General features: G+C 44.2%; 1 protein-coding gene across 8 annotated transcripts in view; it reads right to left on the bottom strand.

Moving 5' to 3' along the window:
- pde1ca (phosphodiesterase 1C, calmodulin-dependent a) overlaps window positions 1-27,940 on the bottom strand; it is a 188,855-nt gene that overhangs the window by 132,104 nt on the left and 28,811 nt on the right. For 2 of the 8 annotated variants that reach the window (XM_055881379.1, XM_055881377.1), the window contains exon 1: window positions 45-1,016. The exons of 5 other annotated variants lie outside the window; for them this stretch is intronic. In XM_055881379.1, coding sequence (XP_055737354.1) covers window positions 45-175 — 131 coding nt within the window. In that variant the 5' untranslated portion in view covers window positions 176-1,016. Of the gene's footprint in view, window positions 1-44; window positions 1,017-27,940 lie in introns of those variants that run through there. One more of the 8 variants, XM_055881378.1, reaches the window with a different exon arrangement.

The following is a 27,940-nucleotide window of genomic DNA, read 5'->3' as shown; positions in this document are numbered from 1 at the left end:
AATGACAAACAGTGAGAATAATAATAACAGAAAAGGTTACTCACAGTCCTCTCAGTCTCAGCCATATCTTCTCAATCTGGTCTGGCTGCAGAAACTTCAGAGAGTTACTCTCAAAATCCTCTATCTCCTTGGTTGGTGATTCCATGTCTAAGATATTAACCAGGCGAAAGGACATGAAAGTCTAAAGTCTAAAGTCTGCAGAGCCAGCCCACTTCAGCAGCGAAATCAGAGGATGGAAAAGTGGAAGTTTATTCAGAGCGTTGTGCTGCTTCAGAGTGGTCCTCTATCTCGCTATCCCCGTTCCTTAATCCTCTGTCTATACAGATCCCTATCCCATCTCTGTCAGCAGTGTGACAGCTGGAGTCTGTTCCTCATCCTTCTCTTCCCTCCTCATCCTCCTGTTCTGTATCAGGTCCTGTTGAGTATAGCTAGGGCTAGCAGTGCAGCTGTGTCAGGGGAGCTGGGGCTAGTGGTGAAGCTGCATCAGGGGAGCTGGGGCTAGTGGTGGAGCTGCGTCAGGGGCCCCCTGGCTGTGATCTGTGTGTGCTCTGGTTTAGTCACCAGCAGCTCCTCTCCTCTCAGGTGCTCACTGAGCGCGTGCAGCTCAGGAGGCAGAAGGGTGAAGGCGGGGGGGGGGGGGTCCACAAACACGCTCCGCCCCATGGAGGGGAGAGGGGGAGGAGATTACCGGGCTGCTGCTGTCGTCGCACAGAGTATCAGAGAGCAGCCGCTTCCACCGCTAACGCCACAGCTACGACTATCATTCATATCTGCCCTGCCGTAAGCCCAGAGAGGGGGACGGGGGCCGAGAGAGGGAGAGGAGGAGAGGGAGAGGAGTAGAGGGAGAGAGAGTGTGAGAGAGAGAGAGATAGAGAGGACAGGCTCACGTTGATGTCGAGAGAAGCAAAGACCGGGAATAAGAGAGAGTGAGTGTGAAAGAAGGATACAAAGAGAAGAGAAATACAGACAGACAGGGCTGTTATAGAGTATATGCAAGTGTGTTGCTGTGAGCAGATAAATATTGAGTGAGTGTGAGAGAGAGAGAGCAAAAGAGAGAGAGAGAGAGAGAGAGAGAGAGAGAGAGAGAGAGAGAGAGAGAGAGAGAGAGAGAGAGAGAGGGAGACACTGAGAAAGAGGATAGCTGTGTAATGATTGGAGGTGCTTCAGTGTGTGAATAGGAGGGGCTGAGCGAACTGCACTCCTAAAAGCCTATTTTTCTCTTTCTCTCCCTCTCTTTTTTCTCATCCCCTCTCGTTTCCCTTCTCGTTCTCTATACCTCCCCTCTCTCTCTTTCTCTCCCTCTCTCTAATCCCCTCTCCCTTCCTCCCTCCCTCGCTCTATATTCCTTTCTCCCTTCCTTCCTCCCTCTCTCCTTCCTTCTTTCTCTCTGTCTACCCCTCTCTCTTTGCCTGTCTGTCTATCTCTTTCTTTATTCCCTTGAATGTTCAGCGATAGATTTAATCAGGGTTTCTCAAACTCAGTCCTGGGGCTCAAACTCAGTCCTGGGGCTCAAACTCAGTCCTGGGGCTCAAACTCAGTCCTGGGGCCCAAACTCAGTCCTGGGGCCCAAACTCAGTCAGTCCTGGGGCTCAAACTCAGTCCTGGGGCTCAAACTCAGACCGAGTTCGGGAAACCCTGGATTAGATCACAGAACATCAGGCAAACATGAAACATGAATGAATAAGCTGACCTCTACAAAAAAGCTATGAGCGTCTAAACTTCGCTACATAATAAACACAACATTTCCGTGACATCTCTACACACACGCTTTCAATCAAAATAACTTCTATGATGAGCTCCTTCAGCCCAGGGGCCAATGGAGGGGTACGACAAGACAAGATGAGATGAACCCGACTCCTCTGCGTCCCAAATGGCACCCTATTCCCTTTACAGCACACTACTTTTGACCAGAGCCATATGGATAGGGCCTTGGTCAAAGGAAGTGCACTACATAGGGAATAGGGTGCCATTTGGGACGCAGCCTTGGATCCTACGATACAGAGACGCTGGTGGATGTTTGTTTAATAGCATCAGATATTGCTGTTATTATCTAATTGCAATGATTGTGAGGGAGGGGGAATAAAAATAACCAATAAAGTGCCATTAGGCCTTCCCTTATTTCCGAGAACGGGGTAGTTAGTGTAGCCGTTGTTTGTTATGATTCGGCCCCTACAGGAAATTGGAAGGTCTTATCATAATAACAGGAATCAAAACACGTCACATTACTGTGCACTAGGCAGGGAAAATGCAGGATTTGGACATAGTTCAGAAAGAGAGAGAGAGAGCGAGAGAGAGAGAGAGAGAGAGAGAGAGAGAGAGAGAGAGAGAGAGAGAGAGAGAGAGAGAGAGAGAGGAGAGAGAGAGAGAGAGAGAGAGAGACAGACAGACAGAGAGAGAGAGAGAGAGAGAGAGAGAGAGAGAGAGAGAGAGAGAGAGGCAGAGAGAGGCAGAGAGAGAAAGAGAGAGAGAGAGAGAGAGAGAGAGAGAGAGAGAGAGAGAGAGAGAGAGAGAGAGAGAGAGAGAGAGAGAGAGAGAGAGAGAGAGGGAGAGAGCATCTGGATGATTTTACTTCAGGCCCATCACATATCCCAAATGTGTAAACACTGTATACCATCATGCACTTCACCATATTACTTACATTACGACCAATATAGAATATGTTTTGATAACTGCTTCTCTGGCAGGGCTGTGCACATGTGACGGACGTCATACTACATGCATAGCGAGTACCACTTCCTCCTGATTCAGCTCATACCGAGCTAGCTATTCAGAGATGCAAGTGGGGACACTTCAGGCTGAGGAGTGAGTTACTCACATCCCCATGTGGTACACTGACCTATGGTAGGGCCAGTACTCAAAATGAAAAAATACCTTTTTTTCATTGGAGGACAAAAGGGCAGGTGCTCCAGCACCCTTAGGGCTCTATTTGTGCACGTGCCCTCTCTCTGGGCTACATGGATGTGTTGTTAATGGGGCTTGCGAAGCAAGCGTCCCCACTTTAAATCTTCAACATACTTCTTCTTATAATTCTTTGGAATGCTACTCCCCTTAAACCGCTTAAGCTAGAAACGTCCGTCAAACTTTATAATGTGCAGAGCAGTCAGGAACACTGTGCTTCTATATAACTTTTTGATATCTGTTATACTTTTTAAATGATTAAGCTTTAAGTCATTTTTTGTCCATCTTCATCCACTTTCATGGGATTTCCTCAACATTCGCAAGGTCCCATTGTGACATCCTCATTTCCAAACAATCTTTTGTGTAACTTTTTATAAACTGAAATGTTGACCACTTTCCCAACAAGATAGACAAAAAGTTACCGGCATTGTTGTAAAGTACTACTTAAGTTGTTTTTTTAGGGTATCTGCTTATATTTTTGACAACTTATACTTTTACTCCACTATATTCCCGAAGAAAAAAAAAGTACTTTCTATTCCATACATTTTCCCTTACACCCAAAAATATATTTTTTATGTTTAGCAGGACAGGAACATTTTCTAATTCACGCACTTAAAGGGACAATCCCTGGTCATCCCTACTGCATCGGATCTGGTGGACTCACTAAACACAAATGCTTTGTTTGTAAATGATGTCTGAGTGTTGGAGTATGCCCCTGGCTATCCGAAATAAATAAAAATAAATATAATTGTGCCGTCTGGTTTGCTTAATATAAGGAATTTGATTTTACTTTTTATACTTAAGTATATTTTTGCAATTACATTTACTTTGATACTTCTCTTTACTAAAATCGTTGGCCAAAAAATGTAGTTACTATCTTTAAGCCTTTGTCTGAGGGGAAATGTATACATGACTGTTATAGGGGTCTACCGCCCTGCCTCACCTAACCTTTGGGGCACTCGAGGAGTGACTAGGTTACTGTCTTCTTTCACTAAATCAGAAGTTATTATCCTGGGTGACATAAAACATGATTGGGAAATGCAGGCTTCAGACAATCTAAAAGACATCTGTAACGATCTAAACCTAACCCAGCTTGTGACTAAGGCTACATAGCCCAACGGTAAAGATCCTTCAAAGTCAACTCTGATTGATCTTATTTGAATGAATACACCAGAGTAATATGTTTCTACTGGTGTCTTCACCCAAGACATTAGTGACCATTGCCCAGTTGTTTGTGTTAAAGATGTTAAAATACAAAAACCTAAGCCTCGTGTCATCACAAAGAGGAACTTAAAAAACTTCAGTGAACAGGCATTGTTCTATGATTTTTATTTTAGTGACCTTGATTGTATTTCAGCTATCCCTGACTGGACTTAGCTTTGAGCCTTTTTGCAGATGTCTTCAATACTATTGTGGATAATCAATCAGGTAGATCGAATGCCTAGTACACAAAAAAATTCTCCGAAGTAATTCATAAAAGAGATGATGCTTGGGTCAAGACCAGGAACAAAGGATTAGGCCCGGACTAAAAAGGTTTTATGCAACTGAAGAATTGTTGTGTAAGACAAATCAGAAAGCCTAAATCTGATTAGAATGTAACTGCACTTCTGGAGTGTAATCGGAACCAGGCTAAATTCTGGAAAACTGCACAATCCCTGAAGGGTTCTCCTTCCTCCTTTCTGCCACAACAAAATCATTTAAACACCGACCTCATTACGAAGTAAAATGCTGTCATCGATGCATTTAATCACAATTCTATTTCAGCGGGCTATCTCTTTGAAAGAACTTCTAAGCCTATTCGCAATGATATTGGGATAGATGCTGATACTGTAGGGGAACTTGCTAAATGATCAGAGGAAGGATAGTCAAAGCTTTTCGTTTAGGCTATTTACAGAAAAATAAGTCCTGGATGCTTTGCTAGCAATAGACAACAAGAAATCCACAGGGGCCGACCAAATGGACCCTGGTCTGCTTAAGTGTGCAGTGCTCATCGTTTTTGGCTCAATTAAACCATATTTTTGATTTTAACATTGTTATCAGGAAATATACAAAAAGTATGGAAATCAGCTCTTAATAATTATCGCCCCATTTCCTTCCTTCTTAAGATTGTTGAATCCTTGGTTAATGTACAACTTTACTCTTTATTATCTGAGAAATGTTGAACGTATGTTGAATGTAAACCAATCAGGGTTTAGACCTGGGCACAGCACTATTACAGCAACCACTTTAGTTGTTAATGATCTTGTCGATGCTTTGTTTGTGGACCTGTCAAAAGCTTTTGATACCGTTGATGATGCTATTTGTAACGGCTTGTGCTCTCCTCATCCTCGGAGGAGGTGAGGAGAGAAGGATCTTCAGACCAAAACGCAGCTTGTGGGAAATAAGCCATCTTTATTATAAACACGATGGCAACACGAAACGAAACAAAACAATTTCAAAACTACAAAACAAGAAAACGACGTTGACGAAACCTGAACATAAACTTACATAACTAAACATAAACTTACGTACAGGAAACAGACGACATCGAAACGAAACGAAACAAACAAACGCTACAGTCCAGTGTGGTACGAACATACATACTGACACAGGAGACAATCACCCACAAACAAACAGTGAGAATGCCCTACCTAAATATGACTCTTGATTAGAGGAAAACGCAAACCACCTGCCTCTAATCAAGAGCCATACCAGGCAAACCAAAACCAACATAGAAACAAATAACATAGACTGCCCACCCAAAACTAACGCCCTGACCATAAACACATAAAAACAACATAAAACAGGTCAGGACTGTTACAGTACCCCCCCCCTCAAGGTGCGAACGCCGGGCGCACCAGCACAAAGTCCAGGGGAGGGTCCGGGTGGGCAGTTGACCACGGTGGTGGCTCCGGCTCAGGACGCTGTCCCCACACCACCATAGTCACTCCCCTCTTCTGTCTACCCCTTCCACTGACCACCCTAAAACTACTTTCCCCTAAATAAACAGCCAGCACCAGGACAAGGGGCAGCACCGGGACAAGGGGTAGCACCGGGACAAGGGGCAGCACCGGAACAAGGGGCAGCACCAGGATAAGGACCAGCACCGGAATAAGGGGCAGCACCGGGACAAGGGGCAGCACCGGGACAAGGGGCAGCACCGGGACAAGGGGCAGCACCGGGACAAGGGGCAGCACCGGGACAAGGGGCAACACCGGGACAAGGGGCAGATCCCGGCTGAAGGACTCTGGCAGGTCCTGTTTGGACGGCTCTGGCAGGTCCTGGCTGGACGGCTCTGGCAGGTCCATGCAGGCTGACGGCTCTCGACACTCATGGCAGACTGACGGCTCTCTACGCTCATGGCAGGCTGACGGCTCTCGACACTCATGGCAGGCTGACGGCTCTCGACGCTCATGGCAGGCTGACGGCTCTGGCTGCTCATGGCTCTCTGACGGCTCTGGCTGCTCATGGCTCTCTGACGGCTCTGGCTGCTCATGGCTCTCTGACGGCTCTGGCTGCTCATGGCTCTCTGACGGCTCTGGCTGCTCATGGCTCTCTGACGGCTCTGGCTGCTCATGGCTCGCTGGCGGCTCTGGCAGATCCTGTCTGGTTGGCGGCTCTGGCAGATCCTGTCTGGTTGGCGGCTCTGGCAGATCCTGTCTGGTTGGCGGCTCTGGCAGATCCTGTCTGGCGGGCGGCTCTAGCGGCTCCTGTCTGGCTGACGGCTCTAGCGGCTCCTGTCTGGCGGATGGCTCTGTAGGCTCATGGCAGACGGGCGGCTTTGCAGGCTCATGGCAGACGGGCGGCTTTGCAGGCTCCTGGCAGACGGATGACTCAGATGGCGCTGGGGAGACGGATGGCTCAGATGGCGCTGGGGAGACGGATGGCTCAGATGGCGCTGGGGAGACGGATGGCTCTGGCCGGATACGGTGCACTGTAGACCTGGTGCGTGGTGCCGGAACTGGAGGCACCGGGCTAAGGATAAGCACCTTCCTACTAGTGCGGGGAGCAGGGACAGGGCACACAGTACTCTCAAAGCCTACTCTATCCCTGATGCGAGGTACCGGCACTGGTGACACCGGGCTGAGGACAAGCACATCAGGATTAGTAGGGGGAGAAGATACAGTATGTTCAGGGCTCTGAAGACGCACAGGTGGCTTAGTGCGTGGTGCCGGAACTGGAGGCACCGGGCTAGATACACGCACTACAGGGAGAGTGCGTGGAGGAAGAACAGGGCTCAGGATACGCACTGGTAGCCTAGTGCGTAGTGTAGACACTGTAGGTACTAGGCTGGGGCGGGGAGGTGGTGCCGGAAATACCGGACCGTGGAGGCGTACTGGCACTCTTGAGCATTGAACCCGCCCAACCTTACCTGGTTGAATGCTCCCGGTCGCCCGACCAGTGCGGGGAGGTGGAATAACCCGCACCGGCCTATGTAGGCGAACCGGGGAAACCATGCGTAAGGCCGGTGCCATGTATGCCGGCCCGAGGAGACGCACTGGAGACCAGACGCGTTGAGCCGGCCTCATGACACCTGGCTCAATACTCAATCTAGCCCTACCAGTGCGGGGAGGTGGAATAACCCGCACTGGGCTATGCACTCGTACAGGAGACACCGTGCGCTCTACTGCGTAACACGGCGCCTGCCCGTACTCCCGCTCTCCACGGTAAGCCTGGGAAGTGGGCGCAGGTCTCCTACCTGCCCTTGGCCCACTACCTCCTAGCCCCCCCCCAAGAAATTTTTGGGAATTACTTACGGGCTTTTTCGGCTTCCGTGCCAGACGCGTTCCCTCATAGCTCCGGTTCCTCTCTCCGGTAGCCTCTGCACTCCCCAGTGCCTCCAGCTGCTCCCATGGCTTTTCGGGCTTCCAGCCACGTCTCCTAGCTGCCTCCTTAAACCACCGCTCCTGGGCTTTAGCTGTCTCCCTCTCTTCCTGAGAACGGCGATTTTCTCCTGCCTTAGCCCAGGGACCTTCTCCATTCATTATCTGTTCCCATGTCCAGAAATCCTTGTTTTTCTCCTGTCCCTTACTCCGTTTAATTTTCCCTTGCCGCTTGGTCTTAGCGTGGTGGGTGATTCTGTAACGGCTTGTGCTCTCCTCATCCTCGGAGGAGGTGAGGAGAGAAGGATCTTCAGACCAAAACGCAGCTTGTGGGAAATAAGCCATCTTTATTATAAACACGATGGCAACACGAAACGAAACAAAACAATTTCAAAACTACAAAACAAGAAAACGACGTTGACGAAACCTGAACATAAACTTACATAACTAAACATAAACTTACGTACAGGAAACAGACGACATCGAAACGAAACGAAACAAACAAACGCTACAGTCCAGTGTGGTACGAACATACATACTGACACAGGAGACAATCACCCACAAACAAACAGTGAGAATGCCCTACCTAAATATGACTCTTGATTAGAGGAAAACGCAAACCACCTGCCTCTAATCAAGAGCCATACCAGGCAAACCAAAACCAACATAGAAACAAATAACATAGACTGCCCACCCAAAACTAACGCCCTGACCATAAACACATAAAAACAACATAAAACAGGTCAGGACTGTTACACTATTTTACTGAGTAAGTTGTCCTCGACAGGCCTGAGCTCTGATGCCTGTTCATGGTTTCATGATTATCTTAGTGACAGAACTCAAGCCATCCTGGTTGATGGGGTTTAAGTCTGAATTTCCTGAATTACAGGACATAAATGTGTACTACAGGGGTAGATTATGTTCTCTTCACTATTTATACAAACACCATTGGTCAATCTGTCAATTTCTTTTGACTGAATCCATTTGCGGATGATACTATTATGTATGATATTGCCCCGACTGTTTATTGGGCTGTCTCAAAGCTACAGTCAGATTGTAATATGACGCTATGCAGGAATCCCTTGCTGATTTAATACGGGCAAAACAAAATACCAAATATTTTGTTTTTTAACTCTCATACGAATGTTTCAGATTAAGTATATGTTCACTCAATAGATGGTACTCCAATCGAAAGTGCTCCCAAATACAAATACTTAGGCATTTGACATTTAAAAAACATATACAGTACATTCGGAAAGTATTGACTTTTTAGACATTTTGTTACGTTACAGCCTTATTCTAAAATGGATTAAAACAGTTGTTTTCCTCATCAATCTACACACAATACCAAATAATGCCAATGCAAAACAGGTTTTTAGAAATGTTATAAAAATATATAACAAATAAAAACATGAATACCTTATTTACATAAGTATTCAGACCCTTCGCTATGAGACCCGAAATTGAGTTAAGGTGCATCCTGTTTCTACACCCTGATTGGATTCCACCTGTGGTAAATTCAATTGATTGGACATCATTTGGAAAGGCACACACGTGTCTACATAAGGTTCCACAGTTGACAGTGCATGTCAGATCAAAAAACAAGCCATGAAGTCAAGGAATTGTCCATAGAGCTCCGAGACAGGATTGTGTCGAGGCACAGATCTGGGGAAGGGTACCAAAACATTTCTGCAGCATTGAAGGTCCCTAATAACACAGTGGCCTCCATCATTCTTAAATGGAAGAAGTTTGCAACCACCAAGACCATTCCTAGAGTTGGCCCGCCCGGCTAAACTGGGCAATCGGGGGAGAAGGGCCTTGGTCAGGGAGGTGACCAAGAACCCGATGGTCACTCTGACAGAGCGCTAGATTTCTTTAAGCATCAGCTTTAACTTTAAGCATCAGCTGTCAGAGCAGCTTACCGATCACTGCACCTGTACACAGCCAATCTGTAAATAGCACACCCAACTACCTCATCCCCATATTATTACTTACCCTCTTGCTCTTTTGCATCATCATCTGCACATCTATCACTCCAGTATTAATATTAAATTGTAATTATTTCGCCTATGTGGCCTGTTTATTGCCTACCTCCCTACTCTTCTACATTTGCACACACTGTACATAGATTTTTCTATTTTTCTTTTCTATTGTGTTTGTTTGTTTATGTGTAACTCTGTGTTGTTGTTTATGTCACACTTCTTTGCTTTATCTTGGCCAGGTCGCAGTTGTAAATGAGATCTTGTTCTCAACTGGCCTACCTGGTTAAATAAAGGTGAAATAAAAATATATATTTTTTAAATTCCTCTGTCGAGATGGGAGAACCTTCCAGAAGGACAACCATCTCCGCAGCACTCCACCAATCAGTCTTTTATGGTAGAGTGGGCAGACGGAAGCCACTCCTCAGTAAAAGGCACATGACAGCCCGCTTGGAGTTTTCCAAAAGGCACCTAAAGGATTCTCTGGCCTGAATGCCAAGGGTCACGTCTGGAGGAAATCTGGCACCATCCCTACGGTGAATCATGGTGGTGGCAGCATCATGCTGTGGGGATGTTTTTCAGAGACAGAGACTAGGAGACAAGTCAAGATCGAGGCAAAGATGAACGGCGCAAAGTACAGAGAGATCCTTGATGAAAACCTGCTCCAGAGTGCTCAGGACCTCAGATTGGGGCGAAGGTTCACCTTCCAACAGGACCACGACCCTAAGCACACAGCCAAGACAACGCAGGAGTGGCATCAGGATAAGTATTTGAATGTCCTTGAGCAGCCCAGCCAGAGACCTCAAACTGATCGAACATCTCTGGAGAGACCTAAAAATAGCTGTGCTTTGTCACTATGGGGTGTTGTGTCTAGACTAAACAATTTAGTCCATTTTAGAATAAGACTGTAGAATGTAACAAAATGTGGGAAAAGTCAAGGGGTCTGAATACTTTCCGAATGCACTGTATTTCTTTTCCCAAATCATAGTCTAAAACGTTCGAATCATTCCATCATCATTCAACTAAAATCAAACTTAACTTACACTGAATTTTCTACAAAAGTAAATTGTGCATCTATTTATCTGAAACCCACAGCATGAATGATTTAGAGATGCTTTGCTTTTGTAAGGGTGTTGTCCACATGATCCTCCCTCTTATTCCCATCTTCTGACAGAAGATTCCTTTGTCCTATGTCTTTCAATTTATACACACAACAACTGTAGTTTAGACATTTTTGTGATTTAACTGTAATAAGGTTGATATAGTAGTCTATTAAAGTAATCATACCAATTATTTAACTAAATGTTCCTTTTACTATATGTACATGTAACTGCTTTGCTTTACATAGCAAAGAAACACTTTTTAAACTTCCAGTACCACAAAAAATACTTTTAAAGAGCTAAAGCATGCCCCACAAATTTACTTGTAAAATTACCATCTAGTTAAATATGTTATTAACAGTTAATAAATTATGAGTATTTGCAAAGTTGACCAAAAAATAAAATAATCCTAGGAAACAATATCCTCCTTTTGCAAATAGTTATAAATATTTTGGTGTGGGGTATTTCAATCCTACCTCCTGAGCTCATTCTGATTCTGCACCACATCATCCATCTGAGGACAAAATGTAATTTAACCCCTGTAGACAAAAATGATTTATCCTCAGACACACACATTTTGATCAGAAGCCAAAAAATGAAGGCAACACCAACTTCAGAGTATGGACCATGTTGATGCTCTCTCTCTCTCTCTAACTCTCTCTTTCTAACTCTCTCTCTCTAACTCTCTCTCTCTCTCTCTCTCTCTCTCTCTCTCTCTCTCTCTCTCTCTCTCTCTCTCTCTCTCTCTCTCTCTCTCTCTCTCTCTCTCTCTCTCTCTCTCTCTCTCTCTCTCTCTCTCTCTCTCTCTCTCTCTCTCTCTCTCTCTCTCTCTCTCTCTCTCTCTCTTATTTTTTCACTCTCCATCTATATCTGTCTCTTTCAGGGGTGACTCAGATCGACCCTTTAAATTACCTGATGCAGAGAGAGGGATAATGCCAGGGGCCAACCTCAAAGAGTGTCTTGCTCTCTCTCTCTCTCTCTCCTCATCTCTCTATCTATCTCCTCTCTTTCAAGTTTTGCACAAACCAATCCCCTCACCCTACTCCATCTTTGTGTGACATCGCTGGGCACTTTAAAGGATGGCTCATCCACTGTAACAGAGCCACATGAAGGACTAGCATGACTAGCTTGAGCCTTTTGGTGGTATAAAGCTGAGATGTCTTTGTAAAGTGCAATGCATGCTACAGTTCGTGGTGTGTGTGTGTGTGTGTGAGAGAGAGAGAGAGAGAGAGAGAGAGAGAGAGAGAGAGAGAGAGAGAGAGAGAGAGAGAGAGAGAGAGAGAGAGAGAGAGAGAGAGAGAGAGAGAGAGAGAGTTCCTCAGTAGGGAATCAATGGAAATTACATTCCTAACTGCAAACAGAGTGGTGCGTAATCAATCGAGAGCTGCAGACAAACATCGGCAGCCATTTTTTAGAGACACAGGGGGGATAAATGGACACATACACACACAGGATACTGTTTACATGGTGGCATTTTCTACCCTCCATTCATTTTAAACACATTACTGCATGGACACTCAAACTCTTTATGTTTGCCACAATAGAAAAAGAGATTTAAAAGCTAGTTCTTTATTTTTGTTGTACTTCATTGTGGTTTATTGGTGAATGTGTGTAGAATTAATAATGAAAAGCACTATGTTTAACAAGAGGATTACAACAACAAAAAAGTATTCCATTTTGTTCATCACTCAAACTATGTAAGGAGTCACTTAGGAACCTAATTAACAATCGTTAATGGAAGCTTCTTTAATGTCAAACAAGTAAAGTGTGGTTTACCGCAGGGCAGCTCTCTAGGCCCTCTACTCTTTTTGATTTTTACCAATGACCTGCCACTGGCATTAAACAAAGCATGAGTGTCAATGTATGCTGTAGATTTAACCATATACGCATCAGCAACCACAGCTAATGAAGTCACTGAAACCCTAATGAAGTCACTGAAACAAACAGTTGCAAGTCTGTTTTGGAATGGGTGGCCAGTAATAAACTGGTCCTGAACATCTCTAAAACTAAGAGCATTGTATTTGGTACAAATCATTCCCTAAGTTCTAGACCTCAGCTGAATCTGGTAATGAATGGTGTGGCTGTTGAACAAGTTGAGGCGACTAAATTACACCACACTCCAAAAAGAAAGTCCTGCTGGCTCTAGTTTTGTCTTATCTTGATTACTTTCCAGTCGTGTGGTCGAGTGCTGCAAGGAAAGACCAAGTTAAGCTGCAGCTGGCCCAGTACAGAGCAGCACGTCTTGCTCCTCATTGTAATCAGAGGGCTGATATAAATACTATGCATGCCTGTCTCTCTTGGTTGTAAGAGTTGAAGAGAGACTGACTGCGTCACATCTTCTTTTTATAAGAAACATAAATGTGTTAAAAATCCCAAATTGTTTGCACAGTCAACTTACACACAGCTCTGACACACACACTTACACCCCCCCCCCCCCCCCCCCCCACCCCACCCCAGACATGCCACCAGGGATCTTTTCACAGTCCTCAAATCCAGAACAAATTCAAGAAAGCGTACAGTATTATATAGAGCCATTGTTGCATGGAACTCCATTCTACCTCATATTGCTCAAGTGAACAGCAAACCTGGTTTCAAAAAACAATAAAGCAACACCTCATGTCAACACGCCTCACCCCTAGATAGTTTGTGTGTATGTATTGATATATAGGCTACGTTTGCCTTTTGTAAAAAAGTATATAATTTATGTAGTTCTGTTCTTGAGCTGTTGTCTATTAATGTACTGTATTATGTCATGTTTCATGTTTTGTGTGGACCCCAGGAAGAGTAGCTGCTGCTTTTGCAACAGCTAATGGGGATCCTAATAAAATACCAAATAGCAAATGTGTGAACTTCATCAAAAAAGTTAATTACATTAAAATATGTAATCTACATGTAGTTTGTTTCATGTGTCATAAAAGATGAAGGCTTAGCATGAGCACCCACCAAATTCTGATTAACGACAAGGGAACATTGGCTTGAATGTGAAGAACTTCACTGAGGGCTTCCTTGTCCCCCATAGGCCTGTGACTGACACCATTGCCCATTGTAGATTGGTAACCTATGTTAATGTTTTGCATTTGTGCATTACATTAGACGAGAGAGAGAGAGAGAGAGAGAGAGAGAGAGAGAGAGAGAGAGAGAGAGAGAGAGAGAGAGAGAGAGAGAGAGAGAGAGAGAGAGAGAAAAGGGGGTGCACTCTCAGCCAGTAACAGAAAGAGAGGAATAGTCATGGATGTACATTAGTCATGTATGTACATTAGTAATCAACATGGCAGGTCTATGTAATCTAGCATCTGCTCTCCCCTCCAACCCATTCCAAGATTGATGGTCCACAAGAATATTTATTGTTCATTAAATAATAATTAATATTGTTCATCCACTGAAACCAAAGCTTGAATATTACAAAGGAAGAAAAACAAATCTGTTACCCGTTGCCAGTGTGAGATCAATAGTGTCATTATTGCATAGTAACACTACACTTAACCATCATAGATCAACTAAGGTATATTCTTCAACACCTACTCATTCAAGGGTTTTTCTTTATTTTTACTATTTTCTACATTGTAGAATAATAGTGAATATATCAAAATGATGAAATAACACTTATGGAATCATGTAGTAACGAAAAAAGTGTTAAACAAATCAAAATATATTTTCTATTTGAGATTCTTTGCCTTGAGGACAGCTTTGCACACTCTTGGCATTCTCTCAACCAGCTTCACCTGGGCTGATTTACTAAAAATCATGAAATCACACATGAAAGACACCAAATTAAAGCTACACATGTTGTGAATCCAGCCACCATGTCTGATTTTAAAAAGGATTTACGGCGAAAGCACACCAAACGATTATGTTAGGTCAGTACATAGCCACAGAAAAACACAGCCATTTTCCCAGCCAAAGATAGGAGTCACAAAAAGCAGAAATAGAGATAAAATTAATCACTAACCTTTGATGATCTTCATCAGATGACACTCATAGGACATCGTATTACACAAAACATGTATGTTTTGTTCAATAATGTGCATATTTATATCCACAAATCTCAGTTTACATTGGCGCCATGTTCAGAAATGCCTCCAAAATATCCAGAGAAATTGCAGAGAGCCACATCAAATAACAGAAATACTCATCATAAACTTTGATGAACGATACATGTTTTACATAGAATTAAAGATACACTTGTTCTTAATGCAACCGCTGTGTCAGATTTTAAAAAAACTTTATGGAAAAAGCAAACCATGCAATAATCTGAGACGGCGCTCAGATATAAACAACATTTCTCCGCCATGTTGGAGTCATCAGAAGTACGAAATGACATCAGAAATATTCCCTTACCTTTGACGATCTTCATCAGAATGCACTCCCAGGAATCCTAGTTCCACAATAAATTGTTGTTTTGTTCAATAATGTCCATTATTTATGTCCAAGTAGCTACTTCTGTTAGCACGTATAGTACACATATCCAAACGCTCGCGCAGATCCAGACGGACGTCGGACGAAAACTCCAAAAAGTTATATTACAGGTCGAATAAACTTGTCAAAATAAGTAGAGAATCAATCTTTAGGATGTTGTTATCATAAATATTCAATAACATTCCAACCGGAGAATTCCTTTGTGTCTATAGAAGTAATGGAACGCAAGTCGATATCATGTGGACTGCGCGTGACCAGGAACTGGCACTCTGCCAGACCACTGACTCAAACACCTCCCATCCGGCCCCACAGCACAGTAGAAGCTTCATTCAATGTTCACAGACTGTTGACATCTGGTGGAAGGCGTAGGAAGTGCAAACAGATCCATATCTCACTGGGATTTGAATAGGCGATGAGTTGAAAATCGACCAGCCTCAGAATTCTCACTTCCTGTTTGGATTTTTTCTCAGGTTTTTGCCTGCCATATGAGTTCTGTTATACTCACAGATATCATTCAAACAGTTTTAGAAACTTCAGATTGTTTTATATCCAATAGTAATAATATGCATATATTAGCATCTGGGACAGAGTAGGAGGCAGTTCACTCTGGGCACGCTATTCATCCAAAGTGAAAATGCTGCCCCCTATCCTAGAGAAGTTAATGCATGTATAGCCTTACGGAGCTTCACGTTTGTTTTTGTTGTTTATTGTTTTGTTGGCGACATTTAAAAATAAAGGAAAATGTACGCATACCACACTGCACCTTGGTCCGGTCATTTCCTAGACGACGATCGTGACAGAACTACCCACCACAAGCGGACCAAGCAGCGTGGCCAGGAGGGGCAGACAGAGTGGAGGACATCATGGACCTGGGAGGAGGAGATGTCAGGACACGAGAGCCTGCCGTGGAAGGCGGAAGCAGAGAGAAAAGGGGACCAGCGTTTCACAGGGTCACGGCTGGCAAGGAAGACCGGGAGGCCACTCCAAAACATTTTGGAGGCCCCGGTGAAGCGCACAGTGTCTCCAGTGCACGTTCACATCCCGGTGCGCTCTGAGCCAGCTCTCCGCATGTGTCGTGCTAAAGGGGGCATCCAGCCAGGACGGATTGTGCCAGCACAGCGCTCCTGGTCTCTGGTGCACCTCTTCGGTCCAGGGTATCCTGCGCCGGCTCTGCGCACTGTCTCCAGTGCGCTATCACAGCCCAGTGCGTCCTGTGCCTGCGCTCCGCACGTTTCTCTCCGCACGTGCCGAAGCAGAGAGAAAAGGGGACCAGCGTTACACAGGGTCACGGCTGGCAAGGAAGACCGGGAGGCCACTCCAAAACATTTTTTGGGGGGGGGGGGGGGGACACGGGGGTGTTGGCGGGGCTAACTCCCCGGGCTCACGGTAGGGAGCTTGGTACTGGTCAGGCCCCTGTGTTTTGCGGTGAAGCGCATGGTGTCTCCAGTGCACGTTCACAGCCCGGTGCGCTCTGAGCCAGCTCTCCGCATGTGTCGTGCTAAAGTGGGCATTCAGCCAGGACGAGTGGTGCCAGCTTTAAGGACCAGATCTCCAGTGCTCCCCCACAGCCCGGTTCGACCTGTAACTGCTCCATGGACCAGGCCACCAGTATGTCTCCCCAGCCTGGTGAGTCCTGTGCCTGCTTCCAGAACCAGGCCTCCAGTAGGTCTCCCCAGCCTGGTGAGTCCAGAGCCTGCAGCGACGGTCCCCAGTCCGGAGCCTCCAGCGACAGTCCCCAGTCCGGGGCCTGCGGAGAGGGTCCCCAGTCCGGGGCCTGCGGTGAGGGTCCCCGCACCAGAGGCACCACCAAAGTGGGGGGAGCCAGAGGTGGAGCGGGGTCTGCGTCCCGCACCGAAGTAGATTCCCACCCGGACCCTCCCCTATAGTGTCAGGTTTGCGGCCGGAGTCCGCGGCCGGAGTCCGGGGGGGGGTGTACTGTCACGCCCTGACTGTAGAGATCTTTTTATTCTCTATGTTTTGTTGGTCAGGGTGTGACTCGGGTGGGAAACTCTATGTTCTTTGCTTCTATGTTTTGGCCGGGTATGGTTCTCAATCAGGGACAGCTGTCTATCGTTGTCTCAGATTGGGAATCATACTTAAGCAGCCTTTTTTCCTTTTGGATTTGTAGGTAGTTGTCTTTGTTAGTGGCATTATAGCCGAAGTAAGCTTCACGGTCGTTTCCTTGTTCTTTGTTTTGTTGGCGACATTCATCAATAAAAGAAATGTACACTCACCATGCTGCACCTTGGTTCGGTCATTTCCACGACGACAGCGATCGTGACAGAAAGACTCACAGCTGTAAACACTGCCAAAGGTGCTTTTACAAAGCATTGACTAAGGGGTGTGAATACTTGCAGTTGAAGTCGGAAGTATACATACACCTTAGCCAAATACATTTATACTCAGTTTTTCACAATTCCTGACATTTAATCCTAGTAAAAATTCCCTGTAGGTCAGTTACGATCACCACTTTATTTTAGGAATGTGAAATGTCAGAATAATAGTGGAGAGAATGATTTATTTCAGCTTTTATCTCCTTCATCACATTCCCAGTGAGTCAGAAGTTTACATACACTCACTTAGTATTTGGTAGCATTGCCGTTGAATTGTTTAACTTGGGTCAAACGTTTCGGATAGCCTTCCACAAGCTTCCCACAATAAGTTGGGTGAATTTTGGCCCATTCCTCCTGACAGAGCTGGTGTAACTGAGTCAGGTTTGTAGGCCTCCTTGCTCGAACACGCTTTTTCAGTTCTGCCAACAAATTTTCTATAGGATTGAGGTCAGGGCTTTGTGATGGCCACTCCAATACCTTGACTTTGTTGTCCAAAACTTTGGAAGTATGCTTGGGGTCATTGTCCATTTGGAAGACCCATTTGCGACCAAGCTTTAACTTCCTGACTGATGTCTTGAGATGTTGCTCCAATATATCCATATAATTGTCCTTCCTCATGAGGCCATCTATTTTGTATCTTCTTTTGATTTTCCCATGATGTCAAGCAAAGAGGCACTGAGTTTGAAGGTAGGCCATGAAATACATCCACAGGTACACCTCCAATTGACTCAAATTATGTAAATTAGCCTATCAGAAGCTTCTAAAGCCATGACATCATTTTCTGGGATTGTATATAAAATTCGGACCTACTGGAATTGTGATACAGTGAATTATAAGTGAAATAATCTGTCTGTAAACAATTGTTGGGAAAATGACTTGTGTCCTGCACAAGTAGATGTCCTAACCGACTTTCCAAAACTATAGTTTGTTAACAAGAAATTTGTGGAGTGGTGGAAAAACGAGTTTTAATGACTCCAACGTAAGTGTGTGTAAACTTCCGACTTCAACTGTATGTAAATGAGTTATTTCTGTATTTCATTTTCAATAAATGTGAGAAAAAAAATGTAAAACATGTTTACGATTTGTCATTATGTGTAATTATGTGTAGATGGTTGAGAACAATTCAGGTAGTAACACAAAATGTGGAATTAGTCAAGGGGTATGAATCATTTCTGAAGGCACTGTAACAACATCTGGTACCACCTGTATATTCAAAATCTCTCTTCTCCGAAACCAAAACAATTAAAAATAAAAGGCACTGGCTTCGTCCCAAATGTCAACCTACAGTATTCCTATACAGTGCACCAATTTTGGCCAGAGCCCATGGTCTGACTGACTGCCATGACTACGCCACCTGAATGGAAAAAGTAAAAGCTCTGTATTGGACAAGCTCGTTAGCCTACTGGTCCACTCAAACTCATACATTATTTCGTTTTTAATCCTGCTTAAGCTTCATGAAACCCACACAGAGTTTGGTCTGTGTGTGTGCGACCAGGTCATATGTCTGGACAGGGACGAAGTGATACTGAATGACGGTTCCTCTCCCATTGAAAAGAGCAGCCTCCCTCCCTGGGGTATTGTACAGTTACAGGGCTCAAGGAAAGAGAGACGGGCTCTCTAGGGAGAGCTTTGTTAAACGTTGAAGGGCCTAATAATACGTGGGGGAAAAAGGACAATGGCTTCACTTACTAGTGATTAATTGACTTAACTTCATCAAGCACCCTTCAAAAGGAGACATTTGACGAATGAATGCTTCGCCCTCATAGCCAGCCAGACACTCACACATGTATAGTACATTCACTTCAGTGAATTTTCCAGCAGTGATATCACTACTATGTTTTCCTGAAATCCCAATATTTTGGGGAACTATACATCTTGATTAGAACTATCTGAACTTTGATCAAAAAACACCTCTGTTTTTGATAAAAAATGACAAACTGAAGGTAATGAGTACACTAATGAGTACCAAACAGACACACACATACACCCTCTTGTTTGTTTAGTGGAATGAGACAGGTGTTGAGGCGAGCAACCATTCTGTGATCTGCACAGTGAATTATCCCTCTTTTTGAAGAGCCTTCATTAACATAGGATTAACTGTCATGCTAATGTCTGACTACCATTGACAGTTCTTTATCTATTCACTCCTTCATTAAGAGGGAATACACCGACCACTGGCCCTGAGATAATAGAGAGCAAGACCACAAGACACCTCCGATGAGAGAGAGAGGAAGAGATGTAGAGGGAGAGAGAGGTGGAGCGGGAGAGAGGGAGGGGGGTAGAGGGCTGGAGAGGGAGGTAGAGAGAGAGAGGTGGAGCGGGGTGGAGAGGGAGCGAGGCAAAGAGAGAGGGAGGGAGAGAGAGAAAGAGGGAGAGAGAGGGAGAGAGAGAAAGAGAGAGAGAGAGGGAGAGGGATAGAGACAAACAGAAGAGTACCTGATAGAATAGCCTTTTCCCATTCTCCCTTCTCAATGTAACTGCTTCTGTCAACACCACGTGTGTTCCTAATGCAAGCAAGCCTTGAAGTGGCTAATGTGATGTTGCGTTTGTTTTCCCTGTATGTTTTTGTTCGCTTTGTTAGAACAGGCAAAAGTCCCTGTCTTTCTGTCTTTCTCTCTCTCTCTCACTCTAAAAAAGATAAACCAATTGATTTATGATTATCAGTCGCTCCTGTTGAGAGGAAAACAGGCTTTGAATGCTCCTCTGAGTACATCATAGACACACACATCCTGCAGACACACACGCACAAATGCAATAATACATGGACACACCCACACACACCAGATCACACATTTTTTATTCATTGTGATACAGATGTAGGATCTTAATTTGAGCCAGCTTGCTACAGCAGGATAATAATCCAGCAGCAACAGGAAATGTTAATTATTATGTGGATTATATATAATTAATGGGTTGATACATTTTTTGCTAGGACAAATCGAGTCTGACATTTTGAAGTGTAAATTACAAACTATAGAAAACGTTTAAACCTCGAATACACCACAAGTATGTAACAAGTATGTAACAAAAGTGTGATCAAATTTAGATCCTACATCTGTAGGAACTATTTAGGGACTCAATGACCTCTGCTTCCCAGGGTTCAAATCTCAATTAAAGGTCATATCATTTACCTTCTGTATAAATCAGCTAGGCCATTTTACCAGTGGCCATCATCAGTGACACTGGACACCTGAGGCACAAAATGGCGGCCGAGTAAGACGATGAATCTCGCAGTTGAATGCATTTAGTTGCACAACTGACTAGGTATCCCCCTTTCCCTTTCCCTTTCCATTTACATGATCAAGTAGCCATGACAATCACACCCACTGTCTGGTCAGTCCCTCCCCTGTGAGTGTGCCCTTCCTGTCAAACGGCTATGTCCTCTACCACGTTGTAAATGCTCTCAACATTTGTGTAATGAGAATTACTTTTGCAACCCCACTTTCACCATCACCACCACCCTTTTATCCAATGTTCACCACTTCCCCATACACTCATTGTAATTGTGTTTAAGAATCTGAAATTGCCCGAATTACTGAGGTTAAGTCATTCATCCAGAACTAATGCATTACTGACATGTTTAAATAATAGATAAAACCCTTTGGACAACATTCAATCCCTTTAAGGCTGTTCCCCTTGGTGTCTGAGTAGTTCCCACAAAACTGAGAAACGGTGCATGTGTGTGTGTGCGTGCAGTGTGTGTGTGTGCGTCTTGTATACAGTATAATTTCAGACCTCCATAGGCATATGATTCCTTCTTACACATTACAAAATCCTCCATTAATGCATCAGAAAGGCATTCAGTTCATTATCAGTAACTTGCCAGTTTAGTGAATTAAAGTAGGGTCACTTCAACAACAGAGCAGCCAGACTCACTCGCTCACTACCCGAGATTCACAAAGCTTTGGTTGTTTACCTGACCACAGGTGTCATTCTCCCATTGCAGTGTGTGTGTGTGTGTGTGTGTGTGTGTGTGTGTGTGTGTGTGTGTGTGTGTGTGTGTGTGTGTGTGTGTGTGTGTGTGTGTGTGTGTGTGTGTGTGTGTGTGTGTGTGTGTGTGTGTGTGTGTGTGTGTGTGTGTGCCATCTCAGTGGTCGTCTACCTTATACCCAGTCCTGAATCCCCTCACTTCACGCTAATCTTCTGGTTTTCCACACCTCATCTTCCCTGACCGGCGCCACTCAACTGGAAAATGAGGTTTCTCCACTAAAATAAGCTTGGCGCTTGCAGCACGACGGCCCTGATGGCACGGTGGAGGCACGAGGTCCAGAGGAGTGGGGGAAAGGAAAAAAATCATCAAAAGGAAAGAGAAGAAGTGGAAGTCTCTAGCACATAACCGTGATGAGAATCCCACGCATTACCACCTGCACACACAAACACAAGTGGGCACACACACACAGACGCAAAAACACACACACACACACACACACACACACACACACACACACACACACACACACACACACACACACACACACACACACACACAGTCTGTCTCTCGCTGTCTGTTACACACACACACACACACACACACACATCTTTGAATCGCTATAGGGAGGGGCAGGGGGGAAGGCTTTGCAAAGGTCAAATCATCTTTAAGTGTGTATCAATGGGTAAGCAGGTAAAGCTGTCTATAATGGATCTGGTGATGATGTGATGAATGGAGCGGGGCTGTGTGTTGTGACGTCTTCCAGGGTAATAACCACACACACACACTCTGTCTCTATCTCTCTGCTGCACCGGGTCTCTTCAGGGGTAATAACCCAATCCACAGGAGATGAATCTCCTCCTGATCTATCACAGCCACATTTACCAACATTACACAGACAGGAATCTCATCTCACACACTCTATATTAGGCGGCCTGGCTGTATTTGTGTTCTTTTATCTCTCCATCTATTTCCTTGTCTGTGATTATTTTTAACATTAAAACTACCGACTGGGATCATTTTGACCCGATGCATATTTTAGATCAAAGGTGGTTTATGACTTTGTCAATCAAAGTTCTCAATACATCTAAATCATTGTTTAGTGTTTCAGTATCAATATGGACTTTACATTTTTTAAGACCTTTGGGGTCATTCTGACCCCAGCCAAAAACACCTCATCCTGCCTATAGTAATTTAAAAGATAGGACCTTTATTTGAATCTAGGTTTCTCTGAAGACATAATAACAAGTTATCCACACCACCAGAGGTGGAGGAGGACCTGTATCAGTGATTTTTACCAGATAGACAGATCACCTGCAGAGATATAGCTTCCCATGTACTCACCTAAGATTGTACATTTCTACCACGTATCAAAATTACCGTATTTGTGTGCATGTAAAAATTTGCCAATGGTATACAAAGTCTGCCAATGGTATAAATACTTGATAGAACTGCAAAACAGAACTCAGATAAGCTCTGAATCTACTGTACACAGAGAGTTGTACTGGTGTATTCTCTGAAAAGTTGATATTCTAGGGCCCCCCAAAAATTAAAATAGTAATAATATTTGAATCCAGGTTTCCAGGTTTCTCTGAAACATAATATGACCTTATATATACAAGGGGACCTGTTGGGGTGCTCTTGACATGAAACATATTACCTGCACAGATGGAGCACCTTATATAGGGTTGGGTACTGATGCTTGCCGATGGTTTCATAATTATGTCAAGGACAGAACTCAGGCCATCAAGGTAGATGGGGTCAAATCTGAGTTACATAAAGGGATGCCCCAAGGTTTGATACTCGTCCCACTACTCTTTACGATCTATATAAATAACATTGGTAATTCTGTAAAAAAATATTATTAATTTGTATGCAGATGATACAGTTTTGTATTCTATTGCTCCATTGGTTGACCAAGCCTTTTCACATTTGAAATCTGATTTTCAAGCACTGCAGAGGTCACTATTGGATCTGAAGTTAGTGCTAGGTCCCATAACCCAGATTTTGTTTGAACGGTACACAAATTGAGCGAGTTCATGGGCATTAATATGGAGTTGGTCACCCCTTCGCTGCTATAACAGCCTCCACTCTTCTGGGAAGGCTTTCCACTAGATGTTGGAGAATTGCAGTGGGGACTTGCTTCCATTCAGCCACAAGAGCATTAGGGAGGTCGGGCACTGATGTTGGGCGATTAGGCCTGGCTCGCAGTCGACGTTCAAATTCATTCCTAAGGTGTTCGATAGGTTTGAAGTGGGAGCTCTGTGCAGAACAGTCAAGTTCTTCCACACCGATCTTGATAAACCATTTCTGTACGGACCTCGCTTTGTTCACGGGGGCATTGTCATCCTGAAACAGGAAAGCACTTTCCCCAAACAGTTCCCAAAAAGTTGGAAGCACAGAATCATCTAGAATGTACGCTGTAGTGTTAAGATTTCCCTTCACTGGAACTAAGGTGTCTAGCCCGAAACATGAAAAACAGCCCCAGACCATTATTCCTCCTCCACCAAACTTTACAGTAGCCTCTATGCATTGGGGCAGATAGCGTTCTCCTGGCATCCGCCAAACCCAGATTCATCCGTCGGACTGCCAGATGGTGAAGCGTGATTCATCACTCCAGAGAACAGGTTTCCACTGCTCTAGAGTCCAATGGCAGCGAGCTTTACACTACTCCAGCCAACGCTTGGTGTAGTGGCTTCCTTACCAATTGACCATTGCCACTGCCCAAGCCTGAAGCGGGGTTGAAGCGGGTCCACATTCGAAGTTCCCAAACGGCAAAAATATTCAATGAGATCCAGGGATATGGTGTAACAAAAATGTTTATTATTCTTATATCTAACAAAAAATGAATCTCCAATCAACTTAGAGCATAGATTGCTTGACATGAAAAATACATAATATGGCCTTTTTGTATGTATGTCTGTATGGTCAAAAGACGATTCCACATCTAGACCACCAGACCCCCCCCCCCTGAAGGCCAAACTTCCTGCCTTTATCCTATCGCTAACACACTTACCACAGTACAATGAATGGGCAAAAGAGGAAGCCAAAAACTAAGTGACACTACTAACAAAGGAATGTATATCAATCAGGTAAATATAATTCATAAAGGTATGTACCTAATATTTCATATACACATGAAGCTCTGTATATTCTGTATTTTATACAAATATGTCTAAATCGGCTCTAACACCTGGTGTTGCTTCCATAGGCAGTTTGGAACGTGGTAGTGAGTGTCACAACCGAGGCCAGGCGATTTTTACACGTTACGTAAAAATCAGCACTCGCCGGTCCCGTTCTTTGAGCTTGTGTGCCCTACGAATTCACAGCTGAGCCATTGTTGCTCCTAAACTATTCCATTTTACAATAATAGCACTTAGAGTTGACTGGGGCAGCTTTAGCAGGGCAGAAATTTGGCGAACTGACTTGTTGGAAAGGTGGTGCCACATTGAAAGCCACTGAGCTCTTCAATAAAGCCATTCTACCACCAATGTTGACCTATAGAGATTGCATGGCTGTGTGCTCGATTTTATACACCTGTCAGCAACTGTTGCGGCTGAAATATCCAAATCCACTCATTTGAAGGGTGTCCACAAAGTTTTGTATATAGTGTATCTTGGTATCTGGCTTGATGAGAAACTGTCATTTAAAAACACGTCAATGAGCTGGTGAAGGTTGGTTTCTTTCACAGAAACAAAGCACGTCTGTCTTTCGTTATTAGGAAGGAAATGGTCAGTTTATTTTAGATTCTGGGGATATTATCTACAGTTGAAGTCAGAAGTTTACATACACTTAGGTTGGTGTCATTAAAACTCGGTTTTCAACCACTCCACAAATTTCTTGTTAGCAAACTATAGTTTTGGCAAGTCGGTTAGGACATCTACTTTGTGCATGACACAAGTCATTTTTCTAACAATTGTTTCCAAACAGATTATTTCACTTATAATTCACAGTATCACAATTCCAGTGAGTCAGAAGCATACATACACTAAGTTGACTGTGCCTTTAAACAGCTTGGAAAATTACAGAAAATTATGTCATGGCTTTAGAAGTTTCTGATAGGCTAATTGGCTATAGAAGCTTCTGATAGGCTAACCCTATCCACAATGAGATATGGTGCAGGCCAGGCAGCAGGCTGTTAGCCAGCCTGCCAGCTTAGTGGAGTCTGCCACTAGCACAGTCAGTGTAGCAATCTCACTAGAATAAAGACCTCCTCCATTCCTGCCATTATTGAAAGAGATTGTGATATCTCAAAATAGTTCTGGATAAAGCTCCCGGTCTCAGGCCTGGATAAAGCTCCCGGTCTCAGGCCTGGATAAAGCTTGCGGTCTCAGGCTTGGATAAAGTTTGCAGTCTCAGCCCTGGATAAAGCTTGCGGTCTCAGGCTTGGATAAAGCTTGCAGTCTCAGGCTTGGATAAAGCTTGCAGTCTCAGGCTTGGATAAAGCTTGCGGTCTCAGGCTTGGATAAAGCTTGCAGTCTCAGGCTTGGATAAAGCTTGCGGTCTCAGGCTTGGATAAAGCTTGCGGTCTCAGGCTTGGATAAAGCTTGCAGTCTCAGCCCTGGATAAAACCCACGGTCTCAGGCTTGGATAAAGCTTGCAGTCTCAGCCCTGGATAAAACCCACGGTCTCAGGCTTGGATAAAGCTTGCAGTCTCAGCCCTGGATAAAGCTTGCGGTCTCAGGCTTGGATAAAGTTTGCAGTCTCAGCCCTGGATAAAGCTTGCGGTCTCAGGTTTGGATAAAGCTTGCAGTCTCAGCCCTGGATAAAGCTTGCGGTCTCAGGCTTGGATAAAGCTATAAAGTTCGGTAAGCTGCTTTTAGTTATCTGCAGCCTTTATGTGGAACAACTTAGAGTTTTTCTTAATATGTTTAGTAATTTTGTATATTGTATGCATTTTATGGATTTATGCAGGGATCATCTGTAAAAGAGACCCTAGTCTCAGTATGACCTTCCTGTCAAAATAAAGGTAAAATAAAATAAAAATATACTCACCTACAGTTATAATTGTTTATAACTAGCTATGATCATGCACAAAGCAGCTCCTAAAGAGCTGTCAATGGTATAAATACCTGGTAAAACTGTAATACAGAAACCAGCCACCCTCTGAATGTACACGTAGTGCTGTGTTGGTGTGTATTCTCAAAATAAAATGTGTATTATTATATTATTATAATATGAAGCATCCTGCTAACAGATTTAATGTTGCATACAATGGCATGCAAATGTTCTCAGATAAATGAATAATACAGTCCTGTGGATGGCTATCAATATTGATTTTAGTGCTTTGTTGAACATTGTAAGAAGACATTTGTCTCAAAATGAATGATAAAACCCCTTTTCCCATTATAAATCGAACCAGAAGTATTCCAAAATAAAATGATCCATTATCCATAGGCTATTATCACAGCAATAGAGTCTTTAGGATTGTCAATCCCATAATCTGAAAGATAAAGTCACCTTCATAGTAATTGAATGCTTTGAGTCAGTGTGACCATCAGCCCAATCAGGGTTCAGGGTTTATCCAGACTTCCTCCGTTCCACTTATACACCATGGTCACACACACACACACTCACACACACACACACACACACACACACACACACACACACACACACACACACACACACACACACACACACACACACACACACCTACACACACCTACACACACACACACACACACACACACACACACACACACACACACACACACACACACACACACACACACACACACACACACACACACACACACACCATGGTCCACCACAGTCACATTCACCACGGTCAAATTAACTCTGGTTTGAAGGGAACCCCTGTCAATCGAAGTGACATGTCTCACACCGTGTGGCAGACACATCAGTCGTACAGTGGCCCGTAGGGATCACTGGCTGCCCTTTCTGATCATTGGTCCCCTAAAGGTCTCTATGGAGTTGTGCCAGTCATTCAGCACAGCATGGCTCAAAACATTTCTGTTCATAACCTTGGGTGCTGCTATCAATCTGCAAATTCTACCCAATCCATTCACAGCCACAGCCTTGAATACTAGAAAGCCATGGTAATAAAATAATGGTAAAAATCAAAGAGCTTTATACATTACAGTAGGAGTGCCATGTCATTGTCTGGTTGAACCCCTCAGTTTGTAACTGAAGGGTTTTCTATCACACCGTCTAGAGACACTCCAGGGACCTGAACTATCTATCTATTTGGCCAGTCCTTGTCCAAGTCATGACACAGTAGAACTCTCTGAAAGGACTGACTGGCTTTTCAATTCTTATCTGTGAGGTCTCAAATGATCTGTACACCATTTCACCTCTACTCTCTGCTCTTCTTAGAAAGAGAGAGTGAATGATGTTGGAGAGAGAGATAGAGGGAGGGAGGGAGGGAGGGAGGGAGGGAGGGAGGGACGGAGGGAGGGACCTGTCAACTGGCTTTCTAAAACCTTTTCATCTTACATAGGGACATTGAGCAGTTGCTCTG

The sequence above is a fragment of the Salvelinus fontinalis genome, chromosome 25 (assembly GCF_029448725.1).
Source record: "Salvelinus fontinalis isolate EN_2023a chromosome 25, ASM2944872v1, whole genome shotgun sequence".
NCBI lineage: Eukaryota > Metazoa > Chordata > Actinopteri > Salmoniformes > Salmonidae > Salvelinus > Salvelinus fontinalis.
The sequence above is the reverse complement of the archived record's forward strand: the minus strand, read 5'-3'. Positions and strand labels throughout refer to the sequence as shown.